The sequence below is a fragment of the Mirounga angustirostris genome, unplaced genomic scaffold (genome assembly GCF_029215605.1).
Source record: "Mirounga angustirostris isolate CCGP_5_RB_7025 unplaced genomic scaffold, mMirAng1.0.hap1 SCAF_3, whole genome shotgun sequence".
NCBI classification, from domain to species: Eukaryota; Metazoa; Chordata; class Mammalia; order Carnivora; family Phocidae; genus Mirounga; species Mirounga angustirostris.
The window spans coordinates 192,274,143-192,291,622 of record NW_026991711.1 but is presented as its reverse complement, the minus strand read 5'-3'; the positions used below and the strand labels follow the sequence as shown (position 1 = coordinate 192,291,622).

The following is a 17,480-nucleotide window of genomic DNA, read 5'->3' as shown; positions in this document are numbered from 1 at the left end:
GAAAAGGCTGGAGTGGATGCCATCTACAGCTTGAAGCTGGAGGAGTCCGATTTTGTAAGTGTGATACTTAAAGGACAGGCGGGGAAAAGGTGGCCTCTCGTAAATGCATTTGTAACTGTCTACTGAAACGGAGGCGGATAGGAGAGAACAGTGGACACTGCACTCAAGCTGCACCGGGAGCTGGATACTAACTGTGCTTTTAAGAAGGAAGAGGGGGCGCCTGGGGGGAGGCGCAGTCGGTTAAGCATCGAACTCTTGATTTCGGATCAGGTCATGATCTCAGTCCTGGGACCGAGCCCAACATGGGGCTCGGTGCTCACTGGGTAGTTTGCCTGTTGCTCTCCCTCTGCTCCTCTCCCAGCCTGTGTGCTCTCTCAATAAATATATAAACGAAGAAGAAGAGAAAGAGGAGGGGGAGGGGGATGAAGAAGAAGGAAGAGGGGTCCAGCTTTGCTGGCACTACGGGCAGTGTGTAGCTCCCCATCACAGGCAGGCTGGTGTTGCCAGGGCGGGGACGGGACACGACACGACACTGACTTAATCACAGGAAGAAAGCAGAACAAGGAGCTAATGCTAATGCCTACCCTCTGCACTGTGGCTGAAGGTTACTGTGACTTTGCTGTGGCAAAGTCACCCGCTGCGGGTGGACGTGCAGGGTTCCAGCCCGGGCAGTCTGGCCCCAGAGCCCCTGCAACCCCACTGCCGCCTTAGTAGAGAAAGTGACGAGACGCAGGAAGATAAAGCCCAAGTGCTAAATTTACTTAAAAACAACAAACCACACACCCTACATTAGTGACCAGCAGCCTAGAGAAGCGGGGAGTTGCAGATCCCTGATCATCTGCCACTGGAAGGGGGAGGGACACACAGGCCACAACTGACATGAAGTTCTGGGAAAACTGTCCTGCTCTATGCACATCAAGACTTTTGGTAAAAAGAGGACATCTTAAATACAAATGCCCAGGTCTTAAACTTGCCATCTACACCCCCCCACCCCAGATTTTATAAATCCTACTTTTCCTTTTTATTTATTTTTATTTTTTTTAAAGATTTTTATTTATATGACAGAGAGACACACAGAGAGGGAACACAAGCAGGGGGAGTGGGAGAGGGAGAAGCAGGCTTCCCACAGAGCAGGGAGCCCGATGTGGGACTCGATCCCAGGACGCTGGGACCATAACCTGAGCCGAAGGCAGACGCTTAACAACTGAGCCACCCAGATTTTATAAATCCTACTTTTCCTTCTTAGCTAAAATCAGCCACATGGAGGGATTGCAGCCTCTCACTACAACAGGAGCGGAAAAGGGTGAGGAGGCCTGGAGGGAGCACCAGCAGGGCTCTTGGCCACCGGAGTGCCCAGGAGGACTTGGGTCTGGAGGTGGAGGAAGGCTGGGGGTGGGAGACCTTCCAGTCACTGGAGTACAGCCCAAAGCTCTGAGGGTGGTTTCCCAAACCTCCCTAAACGTGGCCCAGCCTCAAAATTTCCTCTCAGTGGAGATTATGTGTTAGAAAGCCCAATGCTCACACATAGTGCTCACAAACACAGAAGCCAGGAAAGAAGAGAAACCCACCTTAGACATATTTCGCCTGTCTCTGTGATGTTGGGGTGCCAGATCCTCGTCAGGCATTTCACTTTGGGAGGCTGCAACACAGAGAGAAAGAGACTCTCCAAATCATGCCTACTGCCACACACCCATCTAGCCCCTTGTTCCACTGCTTACTGGGCACTCGCTCGGACTGGCCCCAACCAGGGTTCAATCCTGGACTCCCGTCACCTGAGCAGGAGCGTCTTCACACTGCACCCACAAGTGCTAGCCTGCCCGTACCCCTAACACGACCCTTCTACAAGTCCCAGGGCCGGAGGGGCAGTGGGGCTGGTGGCGGGGCCCCAGCCCGCTCTGACCCTCCCTGCCAGGGCTGTGGAGCCCACGGTGCGCTGCAGGCCCCGGTCAAACCAGGAGCCTGCAGACGTTACGCTGTGCGCTACGCTGCTGAGCTGTGGCTGAGGGTTACTGCTCCTCACGGCGGTAGCTGGGTCCCTGCGCGCGTGTTTCTGAAGATGCGACTGCCATGTACATGGTCCTACATCCAAGTCATAGTCTGCTTTATGCTTACAGGAGGGAAAGAGAATGAAAACGAGCATGTGGGAGGAAGGCACACCGACATCACTGATGACGAGGCATGTTTGGATGAAGCTGTTCTTTTAAAGTGACTCGATAATACAAGCAATCCATACTCATTTAAGACAAAAAGACAATGACAACAAAAGGCAAGATCTCTAGAAATTCTCTAACACCCGATACACATCTTGTGAGCCTCTTTTCTAGGCCCCACACAGAGATGCATGTGCGTGCACATTCATTTTTCCTTATGGAAGTGGGGACGTGTGCTCTCTATCTTTTCATATTCCTTTCTGTAATCACTTCAAATGGCTTTGGGCTTTCTCGCCCTCCATGGTACAATTCTAGCATTTCACAAGCCAGTTCCTATTACTGGACATTTAGGTTGTCTCCTACCTCTACCACGAACTGGGCTAAATCAGTGTGCTCATCTCTGCTCACATCTGTAGGAAAGGTCTGCCCGGGAGGAAGCCCAGGTAGAGGAACTGCTGGTCAGCGCACACAAGTGTCATCTGGCCAAGTCTCAAGAGACACGTCATCTTGTAGACATTCACAGCCCTTTGTTACGGGGGGCCACGCTTTCCACGTTTATCATTCAGTATTAATTTGCATTTATGATGCTTTCTTTTGTAAAGTCTTTGTAATCAAATTTTTATCTTTGTTACCAACCACCCAAATCCTCTACTGCACTTTTTCTAGTACTTGAATGGTTCCCTCATTTTATTTGTACAAAACATACTTTTCCAGCACTCTTTTAAGTTTTCCTCCTGATTTTAAAACAGCATGACATCAAGAAACTCCCCCAGATAATTAATCCAAGCATGCAAATATAGGTGTCCAAGGTTACAGAATTTAGGTTCAGAGTGAGTTTCAATCAATTTAATATGCTCTAATTTGGTTTCCTGCAAGTAAATGGGAATGCATTTGACGGAAAGTATGCTAGTCATCGTGCATTTCCAGCAAGGCCTTCAGGCTGAGGGAAGGCCGACATTGCAGGGTTGTATGAATCTAAGTAACAATACAGTTTCCATACTGGGTAGACTGAATCACCAACCTGGCATCGGAGGGAACCTGCAGGCTCTATCTCCCTCCCTTCTAGAGAGTCCTTGACACACACACACCTGTCACCCCGCCTAATGTTGTTCACTGGATCTCCAAGTATCCGACTGTATTTGCCCCTCTCCTCCTTGTCCCTTCCCACCTTCCATAGTTAGATGTTGGCACAGACACCTCCCCTTGTCAGTGGTCCTCCTAACTGCAGTCCCCAGACAAGAGAACAAATTAGAACTATGGACCCAGATTCTGACACACACTTTCCAAACAGAACTTGTAGACCTGACCCTACCCCTAAAGCAAGACAGACGAGAAACACCCAGTCCCACCTCCTACTTGGCAATGCCGCCTGCCCCATCACAGGCTAGGAGTTTAATATATGACAGCCACGGCATTGCAAACCAATGGGGAAAAAGGGATTCTTCAGTGCACAACTGGATAACCATCCGGAAAAACAGATCCCCACTTAAGAGTTGTACTCCAGATGCATTAAACACAAATGATACAGAACTATAAGAGCACTGAAGAAAATGCAGATGATTTACCTTGGGATCTGAAGGCCTGTTTTAAGCATTTCATAACAAGAAAAACTCATGAAAGAAAAGTAGATTTTAGTACAGTGGTGAAGCAAAACAAAACAAAACAAACCCCTCCCCCGCAAACCCCCCCGAAGTTTTACAGAATAAAAACAACAAAAAACAAGGGAAAAACAGAAAAATCTTTAGAGTACAACTAAGAAAACTAGGGAAAACGTTTCATATAAATTCCAGCTGAGAATTCTTATAAGAAAAACAAATATCCCAGTGGAAGAAAGGGCTCAGGACATAGTAACAGCTCACAAAGAACATAAAAAGCTAATAAATAGGAAAAAAAATATTCAGCATTCCACTTATTTAAGAAATGAAAACTCAAATGACAATTAGATACCATTTATTTCCTCCCAAAATGGCAAAAAGAAATCAAAAGATTCCATTTTCGTGAGGAAAAAGGGCCTTTTCAGACAGTACTGGTGAGGAAGCCGCTGGCGTAACCTCTCTGGGAACTAGTTTAACAGTATCGATGAGGAGTCTTAAAATCAGCATCAGTTACTCCACACTGGTAACCCCACGAGGATTTATGCCAAGGACAGAGGCAGACGCGCAGCAGCCGCTGTCTGGGCCACGCACGGCAGCACCGCTTATGCCCGCCGTCAACGACCGACAGCCTATGCACCAAGTGCAGGCGGGGCCTGCTGCTGCAGGGATCTAAGTATGGTTTCTACATTTTGAAAAGACTGTTTAAAAAAATCCCAACTATTTTGTGGAGAAAAATAAGTATATGTGATAGAGACCATTTGCGGTTCACGAAGCCTAAAATATTTACTACTCACAGAAAGTGTGGTTCATACTGTCAAAAACTGGTCAACTAGTGACCAACAATAAAGGACTGATTTAAAACCATGACGCAGTGCTCTTATTAATGATGATATAACATGTTCTCATGTGAATTGACATGAGAACATTTGTTCATCACGTTATAGTGTTAAAAACCCCAAGTTATCAAGCTATGTGTAGCATGACCCCATTTGTACATACGATTATATGTCGCCCATAACATACATCAGAAAGTGAACAGCGATCATCTCTGGGTGGAGAGGTAACAGGTGATTAACATTCCATTTCTGCAGAGCCGTATTTTCCCCATTTCCTACAAAGCATACACTACACACAAGGCAGAGGGGAGTGGGGGTTCAGTTCACTTGTAGTATCTCTGCCCCACCCCCCCTTTCTGGGGCTGGTCATGGCCATGTCTCTTGATTCGGTTATGTTTTATCAAAAATGTGAGGGGAGGGGCGCCTGGGTGGCTCAGTCGACTGAGCGTCCGACTCTTGGTTTTGGCCCAGGTCATGATCTCGGGGTCCTGAGATCAAGCCCCACATCAGGCTCCACACTCAGCGTGGAATCTGCTTGTCCCTTCTCCCTCTGCTCCTCCTCCTGCTCTCTCTCATAAACAAATAAAATCTTAAAAAAAAAAAAGTGTGGGGGACGTAACATGTGTTACTTCCAGGAGGAAACCGGAGGCAAAGAATGAAAAGCCGTGTCCCCTTCTCCTGCTTCAGCGCATGGTCTCTGCCAACCAACGGGCGATTAACATGCCACGGGGGCATTGCAGGACTTTGGGACTGTGACACCACACTGAGCCCTGCTCCTCCTCTGGGCGTCCTGATCACCCAGGGATCCCCAGCGCTATGTCACCACCCTGGCTCATCACTGTTTGTGCTGTCTCCCAGGAGACTGGGGTTCTTAAAAAGCCAGTGTCTGACATAGAACCTTGCAAAGCTCATTTCATGTCACTAAATAATTTCAGCCACTATCTTAGAGAGATCACAAGGCAGACTTGAGGCTGTGAGGTAAAGTTCAGGGACAAAAGGACAAAGAGCCAAAGGAAAATTTGAACTTTAGCTGCTGGGGTGTAGGGGCATTTAGGGGGTAGGGAAACCAAATAGGTATTTTCTTTCTTTTAAAAGTTTACTCTAAAATAATGACCTATTTAAGTGATTAGAAGTTTTTCAGAATGACAATCTTAGTAAGTGACTTTAATTGAAGAAGCTGTAAGTGTCAGGGGTTTTTAAAAAGTCCTTACCAAGTACAGAAATCATATAAAGTCATGGCATAAAAGCAAATGAGCCTAAGACAGCTCCATGGAGGTCTCTCCGGCTAACCTTCTAAAAGCTGGCTGTCTCCCATCCAAATAAAACATAGGTGCCTAAAGTTTACTCTCACCATCTCTGCCCCAAATGCCTACAACCTATGTATTTTCAGATGCTGGTTTCATTTTCTACACCGTTAAGTCTGTAGGGGCAGAGAGCACCAATCGTTGGACAAATGTGTACTGTGTGCTCTCACAGAGCCCTGGAAATACAGTGTAAGTAAGACACTCCCAGTCTAGTGGAAAGAGACGTTAAGGAGTTATATAAGCAAAGATTAACTACAAAAAAGTAAACACAAATACCTGTATTGGTTAGGCACTGCATTACATGGTTTCCCGGGGATGGTGTCACCCCCCAATCCCTGCCCTGAGCTAGTGACAGTCACCGGCCTGGTAATTACGACTGCGGCCTCAGCCTGGACATGGAGGCAGAGAGGACATGCAGGGGCCGCAGGAGCACAGAGTGGAAGAGGCCCTAACGGCAGCAGGGCAGGGTCTGGGTCCACCCCAGAGGGGCTGGCCTCTCAGTGCCCCTGGCTTGAGAAATGGGTTTCATTCCTGATGAAATCAAACCAGCCCATCATTCAGAAATTTCCCAAAGGAGACAGAAACTAAATATAAGAATGTAAAACCATCATAAGTCACCAATTAATGTAAGAAACATGTCCTCGAGGCTCAGCGGTTTTCTATCCTGTGTATTCCGTGTCCTACCTCTCTATTTCTTGAAGAGGTCACATAGGGGCAAGACAAGATGACCAATATTTTCTCCCACAAAGTGGCCGCTGGGTTTGGGAAGGGCACATGTCAGGGAGCTGGGCAGCACTGGACGAGAACCTGCTTTAGCAATGGAGCTATTTATTCTGGCAAAGCTAACTCTACCTCTCTGGGCCGTAACTTCCTGACGTGTCCCCAGGCAACTACTGGAGAATCACACGAGGGGAAGTGAGTGGGGGCACCTGGTACATAAAAGCTCCCAACAAAAATCGCTTCCCTTGGTGTCTTCTCATGCTCTGCTCTCTTCCGATCCTGGGACCAAGAGGCTCTGCCACTAAATGATACCTAATGTACCTGAAATAGTGGTCCTCAGATTCGGCAGCCCCTCCCCACACCATCCTCCTCCTCAAACACTCACTGCCTCTCCAAGAAGACTGTGTCACATACCACCCTTTAGCACTCTTCCGACGAGGAGTCCTTAGAGACGGCAAATGCCCAAACAGCTAAAAGGTCCAGAATTTTAAGTGCTGTATGCCTGGCTGTTTCCAGAAAACATCAAACTAGCCCCTGGAATTCTAAACATCTGTACTTCAACCAAACCTCTCCAACTGTGTCTCCCCTGAGGGAGTCCAGTGTTCTGTCAAGCCAGACTCAGTGTGTGATTAGGGAAATAGAGGAAGTCAGCAGGGAGCTGGATGGATGGACAGATAAAGACCTGAGATGCATATTTTCCTGTCTTTGCTTAGAAATTAAGTTTTTTCTTCTTGGATTGCCAACTCTTTCCCATCCTCACGAACTACATTCAGAAAGAACTTTTAATGTAGTAGCCTAGTAAAAACCAATTACTTAGATAAAGGTTTGGCTTCAAATAACGAAGTGTGACAGCCACTGAACTGTGCCCTGGTGGTGGGCCGGGCCCGGGGCAGGGGGCCTCACTGCACTTGTCAGCTGGTAGGTCAGTCATTGCAGGCAAACCAACGTGGCACACAGGGTCCCCAGTACCCACAGGCTCAAGGTAACAAGAGACTTAATTTTACCATCAGATTTTTTTTCCTAGTTGATAGGCCTAGAGAGGGATGGGAAATAGTAGGGGCATGTATATATATATATATCTCATGTAAAATTGTGGAGCTGTTCAGAACTGTCACTGGTTTCTCACTGCCAAAGTGAAAATGCCCAACAACACTCAAATGTGAGTTTCTTGTTTGTCCCCACTTCTCCCCAACCCTGATTCCTCCTTCTAGTTGACCTGGTCAATCCACCACACACATGCTGCTCATTCTCACTTCTGTACCTATTAAAACAGTTCCAGGGATTTCGACATCACCTAGACCACCATCCCCTGGTTAAGGGTCAACCAAGTCAGGACAACTCCAGTCCTATTTCTCCTGAAAAGCTCAACTGGCTGGACCACCTTCCCAATGTGATCCTCTCCTTCCTTCTCGGAATCCCGTGCATTAATTTCCTGGCACTGCTCCATATCTCTGTTATCTGCTACTTAGGGCTTTTATCATTTTAGGGTAACTTTCTACACTTTTTCTCACCTTCCTAACTGGTAAGTTCCTTAAGAGCAAGGATAGAATGTGGCAGTACTTGGTATAATTATTACCTAGGTGGGGTCTTTGAGAGATCAACATTACTTATGGTTTAAAACTATGAGCCATTCCTCTTTTCTAAAATTCTAAAATACGTGTTTTCTACACCTTGGGAATTCTGGTGTTATACCACAAACAAAACCACAGTTCTAAATAAAATGCTTTCTTCCTCGGTGCCAGGATTTAACAAGTTAAGACTGGTGTGAACCACACAGGCAGCTCCAAGCGAAGGTGCCAACCTCGGCCGAGCTGTAGCCCCCATGCGCATTGCCCGACACACAGCACTCACAAGTACTTGTTAAAAAATGCATCTCTCCCCTAAGGCTCTGAATACTGCCGACGAGCAACATGAATCACAGAAATATCGGCCGTTTTGTACTCAGCCCCAGGACTGGGGGGACCCAAAGTGGGGGGAGGGGGTGAGGGGTGCAGGGCCGTGACCACTACTGGGCCACGCAAAGGGGACAATGATTCAAACGCAGGCTACTCACCACCATGTTGTACGCATCAGGAACTTCAGTTTCAAACTGAAATTTTCCACCCTGGTAGTAACCCTCATCTATCGAAAACACAAAACAAAACAAAAAAATCCTTTAAATTAAAAAAAAGGAAACAAAAAGCAAACACTCATGTTAGAATATGGCAAATACAGAGAATTAAGAGTTAAACAATAGGACTGGAGGGTTCCTTGTTACTTCACCAAATCCTGCCCTGCTCTAATGATGAACCCCAATCAGTTCCCTGCTGGCCTGTCACCCCACTAGCCATGCGCCCTCAGGGGAGGTGTAGGCACCCTTCTGGGGGACTGGTTCCTCTTCCTCAGTCTCCCAGGACCTGCCCAAGGAACGCTGTTCTCACCTCGGCCCACCCCACTCCACACCCCAGCACCCAGGGGACCCCTTCAAGCACATCTCATGATAGGCAACCATCCTGTTTGAGCTGCAGGGCCATCTGTTTGCTGCTGGTGGCCCCATGAGAATGTCAGTTCCGAGGGGTGCTCCGGGGGGCCGGGGGGGGCAAGCAGTGGAGCACAGAGACGGGATCCTCGCCTCAGAGACGGCGCACAGACAACGCTGCTGGGCGGGCTGGCTGAGCGCTGGCTGCAGCCTTCTGAACAAAGCGGGACCTCTGGCAGGGGGCTGGTGGGCATGCAGGAGGATGTCTGGAGTCAGGGCGGCACTGGGTCAGGCCCCACAGCGCAGTCCCAGCTCCTGTGATGGCCTCAGCTACCTCTCAGCCTCTTCTAGGGTCAACCAGGCCGGCATGAGCCTGGCCTGCAGGTGCACAGTAGAGGCTACTGGGGCTGCTGCCAGCAGAGGGCGCTCCACCATGAAGGTGCTTGAACCTGAAACACTTCCCCCCAGTACTCTGAGTTTCACAACTTGACAAAATTAACACCATCTTTAAAATGAAAGTTCAACTTCCCCCCAAATATTTATCATTGTGAACAAATCAGCAATAGTACATCTTATTGCTTCCCTCAGCTGTTTATGTAAAATGAACATTTAATAGGAAGTTGTTAGTTTCCAATAAATCATCACTAAAAAAGTTTTTTGAGATTGCATCAATACTTACGTTGTCCATGGTAGTTTTAACTAACATTACCTGGACCCCAAAGTTTTCATTCTTTGCCAGCATGACAGAAGAGAAATACTCTATTTGTTTCATTTTACACTGAAGAAAAGTAGTGAGGCTGAAATTTACTTCATATTGAATCATTTAATGACTGATGTTCCATAAGTATCCTTGTATTACTGAGGTACCCATGCTTTAATTACAATATAAAAAAGCTCTTAAGAAGATTAACCTTTGCCTTTTATATTTGTTACAATGTTTCTTAGTCTGCTGTTTGTCTTTCGGTTTTGTGGTTCAACTAGTTTTCACTTTTGAGAAGCCAGTCTTTCTGTGGTTTGTCTTTGGTATTACCCTGAAAAAGATCTTTCCCAACCAATATTATAGAAAGACCTGATTTCTCTGTTTTCTCTTAGTGATCCTGTGGTTTCATATGTCCCATCGGCTCATCTGGAATAAGGTGGTGTGTTTTCTCCGTGCTTGCCTGACCCATCACATAGTATTTATTATCCTACCCTTCCCCACTATCTGATGCGTCTATTTCTAGTGCTAACAAGTGCACTTGGATTCGTGACTGACACTATCGAGTCTTTGGAAAAGACTCTGGGGAAAAATTTTACCTCCAGATACAAGAACTTTCCAAACAAGTGGCATCTCAGGTATAAAATAATCAGAGCACATCCTTGCTCACCAGAGGCTCTGTGTTGCACAGCGGTCATCGTGGCCGAGTGGCCCAGCGCTGGGCTCTGTAGACCATGCGGCGGCACCAGAACGCCAGCTTCAGGTGCAGAGCTCCACCTGCTCTCTTCTCTTCTTGCTCCCCAAGGCTGTGCTCCAGCCCCTCCATCCTGCCACACCACTGTGGTTTTTCTCTAGCTGGCTTTCCATGCCACGATTATAGAGTTTCAACTCTGCTATCTACCAGTTTCAAAGAAACTATTATTTGGTCTAAAGGGGTTTTGGTTTTACCATATTCCTCTGTCCTACTCAAGCTCTCAATTAGTAATTATTAGAATTATATCATGTCTGAATCCACTGAAAAGAGAGAGCAAGCAGACGGTTGTAATTTTTGTTCTATTTCACGAAACACGTCTTTCAGGAAAGATTATCAGCTCCTGAGCCAGTACTTCGTTTTTCCTCTTCTAAGGTACGTAAGCCTTTGGACCTGATCCACCTTGGTTGTGAATTTGCCTAGAAATGCCACAGTCCCACTTACAAAGCAGCTGAGGAGCAGACTGGACTGAGAGGAAACTCAAGAGCATCTCTTGTTTCCTGTGATTTTCTCAACAAAAGGCCCCAGGGAAGAGTTCTTGCTGGTCCACCTTCCGGGTCTGGCTCCCGAGCTGGCATTTCGCAGGGCGGAGACGCAAGACGGCCTACACAGCTCTGGAGCCAGCGGGCAGCGGGGTCATTTAGAGCGTCCATAACCCAGTGTGCACCACATCCAAGTCTGGGACAGGCCCACTACGTCACTATCCGTGACTGCTGTGGCTGAAAACATCCTGCTTCTCAGATAACTGGGCATTCAAGTACAACAATGAAATGCAGTAGGAAAGTTCCTGGCATCCACCTCTCACTGGGCCAGCCTATCCCCGTCACCCAGGGTTCCAAAGACAGGAACCATCTTTCCCTCCTCTTGTATCCTGGAGCCCACTCCCTCCTGCCTTCCAGGAATCATCCACCACTATCTCCCAGCCAGGTTAGGGGTATTCCTGGGAGAAAACTGTCCAAGGGGTAGGTGGGTACAAACAGCCTCAAGAGAATCCACTTCTAGGTGGTCAGTGTCCAAGTGCATTCTCTCCTAAAATGAAGCTGCCTGACCATCTCAAGAGTCGTGCAGGCCTCCCCTTCCCTTTCCCTTCTCACAGCTGCTCCCCCGGGGGCAGAAGGCTGAGTCTCAGCTCTCCTCTTACCACGATGCACTGCCCCAAGGCACAAACATCCCAGAGGACAAAGGTCACAGGAAAGCCCTTTGAAGGGAGGCACAGGGCAGGGTTGTGCTTTCCCTATCCTACACCCAGTTCTGTTAAGGGCAAAGTAGGGTGTTATAAATAAATAAGATATCCCAGTTCATACTGGAATGTCTTAAATTCAGACACATCATAGAGTCTGATGGCAGGGATGATTAAAATTTCATTTAGCAACTTCAATCCCTAGACTACTGTAAAATAACACATTATCCCCATGAGAAGCAAGCAAACAGGGAGCCAATAAGCCACAGGCATGGTACCTTCTTCCACCCAGGTGACTGGCTCCATGCCTCACTTAACTGCTAGGAATTAAACTCAGAAGAGAGGTGGCTGATGGTACATCTTAGAGATAAGTAAGACTTCTCCTGAGAGTGAGTCTGACTGCTGACTGGGCTGATAATTAGAACTGGTTCTGCCTATTTATGCACTGGGTAGATAGTTCTGATAAATTGAATGAGCCAAATCTACAGCTTCAAGGTTTTAAGGAAATATAAAGCATACATTTTTATATTGGTAAAGGTATGGCAAAATCAGTAATATCACAGAATTCTCAACTCTTACTGAGAATTTCAGATAAAACAAGAGATGCTTCTAAGTGAAGACAGGTATGACTAATGGCCAGTTGACAGGTCTTGGGAAAGTGGTTTTGGTGACTGTCTCAGAAACCGTGATGCTAAGGGACGCTGATGACTGTGTTTGGAAAGTCTTCTCCAAGTCAGGTGGGTTCCAATTCTCTGCTTTCAACAAAATGGAAGAAGGACCCTAATCTAGTAATCAGCAAAAAGATCAACAAAATATCTTATATGATATTTTTGGCCTCTAACTTTGAAGCCCAAGGATGGAATGTCATAGCTATAACAAAATACCTTCCAGGCCTGTCTGAACAAGCAGTCCTCAGTGTTTACATCTACAGAAACAGAAAGAAAGAAAACTGATACTGAACCCTTCTTTCTGGCATAAAGTCATTCACAAATACATCAACTAAATCAGAGAAAAATGCTAATAGTAATAACTCCATCATTCTCAGATGCATTTCAGATGAAGTGCTATGTTGTGTTTAATAGCCATCAAAGCTTGCAACATATTGTGTAAAGTCATTATTCATTCAACAAATATTTGACGAGTGCTTATGATGTGTTTTAGGCACTGGTGACACATCAGCAAGAGACCTTTCCTGCCCTGACAAAGCTTACATTCTAGTGGAAGAGGGACAAAATAAATAAGGAAATCATATAATAGAAGATGAAAGAGCTAAGGGAGTAGGAGCTGCGATTTTAAATAGGGTGGCTGGAGAGAGCAAAGGCCTGAAAAAAGGCCACTGGGGTGAAGAACACTCCAGACAGGGGAGCTGGGTGAGGCCCATGAGAGAGCCTGGTATGTTCAGGGAAGACTCCAGAGGCTGGAGGCGAGGCAGGGGAGGGAGGAGCTGAGGCTGAAGAGGCCACCGTGAGAGCGCTAGCTTTTACGCAGTGAGACAGGGAGCCATGAGAGGGGTCTGAGCAGAGGAGGGAGAGGCTGGAGGCCCTGTGGAGGCTATCTCTTACAGTAACCCCGGTGAAATGTTAAGCTGTTAGGACAAGGGTGGAAGCAGTGAAGTGGGAATACTCTGATGGGAGCACCACCAGCGTTTGCTGGCAGATTAGGCGAGGGGTGGGGAAGAAGGAGCCACAGAAGAGCTGAGTTCTCTGACCCTGCAATGCAAAGGGCAGGGCTGCCACCAGGAAGATAAGAAGGCTGTGAGGGGCACCACCGCACAAAGTTCCATGTCAGACGGCGAATCTGAGGTTTCACGTCAACATTCAAGCAGAGGTGCCAATCAGCAGCCAACAGACCATTCTGGAGTGTGGGGAAGGTTGGGGCTGGATGAGGGTAGTTTGGGAGCTGTTCAGTAGACGGAAGCACTCAGATTTCATGAGCTGACTATGGAGGTCCAAGGACAGGACAGAGTCCGAAGGGGCCCCACCTAGAGGGTCAGGAGAGGAGCCAGGAGGGGCAGCCGGCACCAATGGAGGAAGACCAGGAGCCAGGAGTTGGTACAAACAATGACTAACAACCATTCAAAAGAAAATGCTTAAGGCCTAAGAATCTTATAAACTTTTAAAATAATTTTTATATATACATATACGTGTATATATATTTACAGAATGGTATGACAGGGTGACAAAATACTTAGCAGAAAAATGTTTACATTGGGATAAAATTCTATAGGACAAGTGGAATAAAACAAAGAGTGCAAGGAGAAAAGGCAGCAATGAACATTTTCCAACCACTGTAGCAGAGCTATGTTTCTACAAAAATGCATGATAGTGGGCGTACCCATGCTGTTTAGATTCTCCTGGAAACATTTTAAAGAACAATATAATACTTTTATCCTTAAGTGTCAATATTTACAGCACACTGGAAATTATATTGTATGCACATTTTAAACGTAAAAGTCAGGGAAAACACCGTCCCTGACAAGATGAGCCTATAGACTGGGATTGGCAAACTTGTTCTGTAAAGAGGCAGACAGTAAGCACTTCAGGCTTCGGGCCACAGGTCTCTGGCATATATCCTCTTTTGTTTGTTTTTTCATAGCCCTTTAAAAATGTAAAAGTCATTCTCAGCTTGAGGGACACACAAAAACTGGCCCAGGGAGGGATTTGGCTCACCTCTGGGATGGGGTCTAGTGTGCCCACCCAACATGAAAATACACAAAGACAAGGGGCGCCTGGGTGGCTCAATTGGTTAAATGTCTGCCTTTGGCTCAGGTCATGATCTCAGGGTCCTGGGATCGAGTCCCCCACTGGGCTCCCTGCTCAGTGGGGAGTTTGCCTCTCCCTCTCCCACTCCCCCTGCTGCTCCCCACCCCCGCCCGCTCATGATCATGCGCTCTCTTTCAAATAAATAAAAATAAAACCTTAAAAAAAAAAAAGAAAATACATGAAGACAAGCTGTGGTGCTGACCTGTGTGACACAATGCACATGAAGCTGGCTCGCTGAAGAGGGGAAGCTGGTGTGGGCTGGATTACTCAGGGGAAGCCTAGGGGATAGGCTGTTGGGTACAACCTGAAAATCAGGATGACAACCGCCACAGCATGAAGCACACGGACACATGGAGCGTGGACAACACAGTCACTGACCCAGTCAGCCCAGTGCAGTGGGACGGGCACAACACAGCCGCTTCAAAGAAGAAACTGGGGCACGTGCAGTAAGCAACTGGCCGCAGCCCCAAGGCCAGGAGGGGGCACAGCTACTTCCAATCAGGCTGTCTCACTGGGACCTGAGGGTGAGCAGGGCAGGGCAGGGGAAGACAAAAAGACAGTGGCCATGAGGAAGGTGGAGTGGGAGCAGAGTCACAGATATGACTGCCCTCGACGTGTGGCCTGGAGCCAAACCGGGAAGGTGGGCAGGTACTTGGCGGTGACATGGGGTCAGGAACCAGCAAGGAAATGCAGACAGACACTAAGTCAGCTGCCATGAAAAGATGCTGAGATTTAGAGGAAACCATGGACATAACGAGGAAAGAAACAGTAAAGATGAAAAAGAAGCAAAGAGAACATCAACAGCTGAAAAAAACATAATATCTGAAATGAAAACTTCACTGGATGAGGTCCATACTAAATCAGACCCTGCAGAAATAGGAACTACCCACCATGAAGCACAGAGAGGAAAGTGAACACAGACCTGTGACCCAATGGAGGTAGAGGTTCTATGTAGAGGTAATATATATGCAACAGATATTAATACAGGTGGAGTCCCAGGACGGGGTTACAGAAAAAATATTTAAAGAAATGTTCAAATTATTGCTCAGTTTGATGAAAACCAAACTCACAGATCCAGAAAGCTCAACAAGCCCAGGTCAACAATCACCTCAAAGCACACCAGAGTCAAACTGCTAAAAATGTGATAAAAAGACTATCTTAAAAGCAACTGGAGAGTAAAAATGCACATCGCATAAAGTGGAACAAAGAATCAGCACTAACTCTCAGCAGGCAGCAGAATGAGGCCCCTACGACACTGAAACTGTCACCAGCAGGGCTGCACTACAGACAAATCCAAGGGTGTTCTTCAGGCAGAAGGAAAATGACAGACAGAAATTCAGACCTACAACAAGAAATGAAGGTCACTGGTGGTCAGTATGTTGGTAAATATAGAAAGAAAGCAGACTGTCTAAAGCCGAGTTACAACATATGTAAAGGAGACATGAGAACTATAAAATGAAGGCTGGGGGGGGGGAAATGGAAATACTTGTTATCTCTCCAACCTTCCACCTTCAGAACAGGAAAAAGAAGAACAAATTAAACTGAAAACAAGCCGAAGGAAGGTAATAAAGATATGAGCAGAAAAAAAATTGTATTAGGGGAAAATCAGTGCAACCAAAAGCTGGTTCTCTGCAGAGACTAACATTGATAATCCTCTAGCTAACCTGATCAAGAAAAAAGAAAACATTTTCAATAGCAATTAAAGAGGCGATATCAACACAAACTCCACAGAATTTTATAGGGTAAGATATGAAGAACAACCTTACATTAACAAATCTGAAAATGTAGATGACACCAAAGACATAAATTACCAAAGCTCACTCGAGAATGAATAACCAAAATAGCCCTCTATCTACTAAAGAAATTGTATTCAAAATTGTTTTGTTACCACGAAAACAAAACACAACATTCCAGAGCTAGGTGGCCTCCCTGGTAAATTCTACCACTGAGTACAGAATGGATACTAACTCTTCATACACTGTCCCAGAAAGAGAAGGAACACGTCCCCCTTCATTCCGGGAGAGGGCAGCGGAGGGGGAGAAACTAGACCCTTATCCTGCACCATATGGAAAACGAACTAAAAATGAATCACAGACCAAACTGTAAAATCTAAAGCTAAAAAACTACTTTAAAAAAATAGGAGGAGGTCTTTGTAGTTCTTAGATCTCTTAGGGCATAGAAAGCACAGCTCTCTGTATTGGCTTGTATGGTTGCTATAATAATTCACCACAAACTCAGTGGCTTAAACAATACAAATTTACTAACTTCTGTTGGTCAGAAGTCCAAAATGGGTGGCATGGGGCTAAAATCAGGGAGTGGGCAGGGCTGTGTTCCTTTCAGGAGGCTCTGGGGAAAATCTGTTTCCTTCACTTTTTAGCTTCAAAGGCTCTTCCTCCACCTTCAAATTCAGTGACAGCCAGTGGAAATGATGACACACGGCAGCACACGGCGGAATCTCAAGAGCACTGTGCTAAGTGAAAGAAGCCATATACAAATGCTGCATATTGTTTCGGCCCATTTATATGGCATTCTGGAAAAGGCACAATAACGGGGACAATGGCTGCCAGGGGCCAGGGGCCAGGGGCCAAGGGACCTTTCTGAGCTGACAGAAACATCCTGTATCTAGACTGTACTGATGGTTATACACTGTTTGTCAAATGCAGAGAACACCCCAGAACAGTGAACTGTCAAGTAGATTTCCGCTACACATGATTTTTGAAAAAGATTAAAAAAAAAAAAGCCTATGACACATAAAAGGCACTCACAGATGGGACAGGAAACCAAGAGTGCTGGCAATTTTTACAGCATGCCAGAAAACTCAGCATTGAAACAACTTTATACACATTATATAGGTTTTTATTGGTGACCATAAGAATATACGTTAAGCATGGTAATGAACAGCTTTAAAAACATGAAGTCAGGGCGCCTGGGTGGCTCAGTTGGTTAAGCAACTGCCTTCGGCTCAGGTCATGATCCTGGAGTCCCGGGATCGAGTCCCGCATCGGGCTCCCTGCTCGGCAGGGAGTC

General features: G+C 46.5%; 1 protein-coding gene across 2 annotated transcripts in view; it reads right to left on the bottom strand.

The window, feature by feature from the left end:
- UBE2F (ubiquitin conjugating enzyme E2 F (putative)) overlaps nucleotides 1-17,480 on the bottom strand; it is a 54,798-nt gene that overhangs the window by 12,204 nt on the left and 25,114 nt on the right. For both annotated transcript variants that reach the window (XM_045867641.3, XM_045867640.3), the window contains 2 exons: nucleotides 8,659-8,726; nucleotides 1,569-1,639 (listed from right to left, as the gene is read on the bottom strand). In XM_045867641.3, the coding sequence (XP_045723597.1) occupies nucleotides 1,569-1,639; nucleotides 8,659-8,726 (139 nt within the window). The remainder of the gene's footprint in view (nucleotides 1-1,568; nucleotides 1,640-8,658; nucleotides 8,727-17,480) is intronic.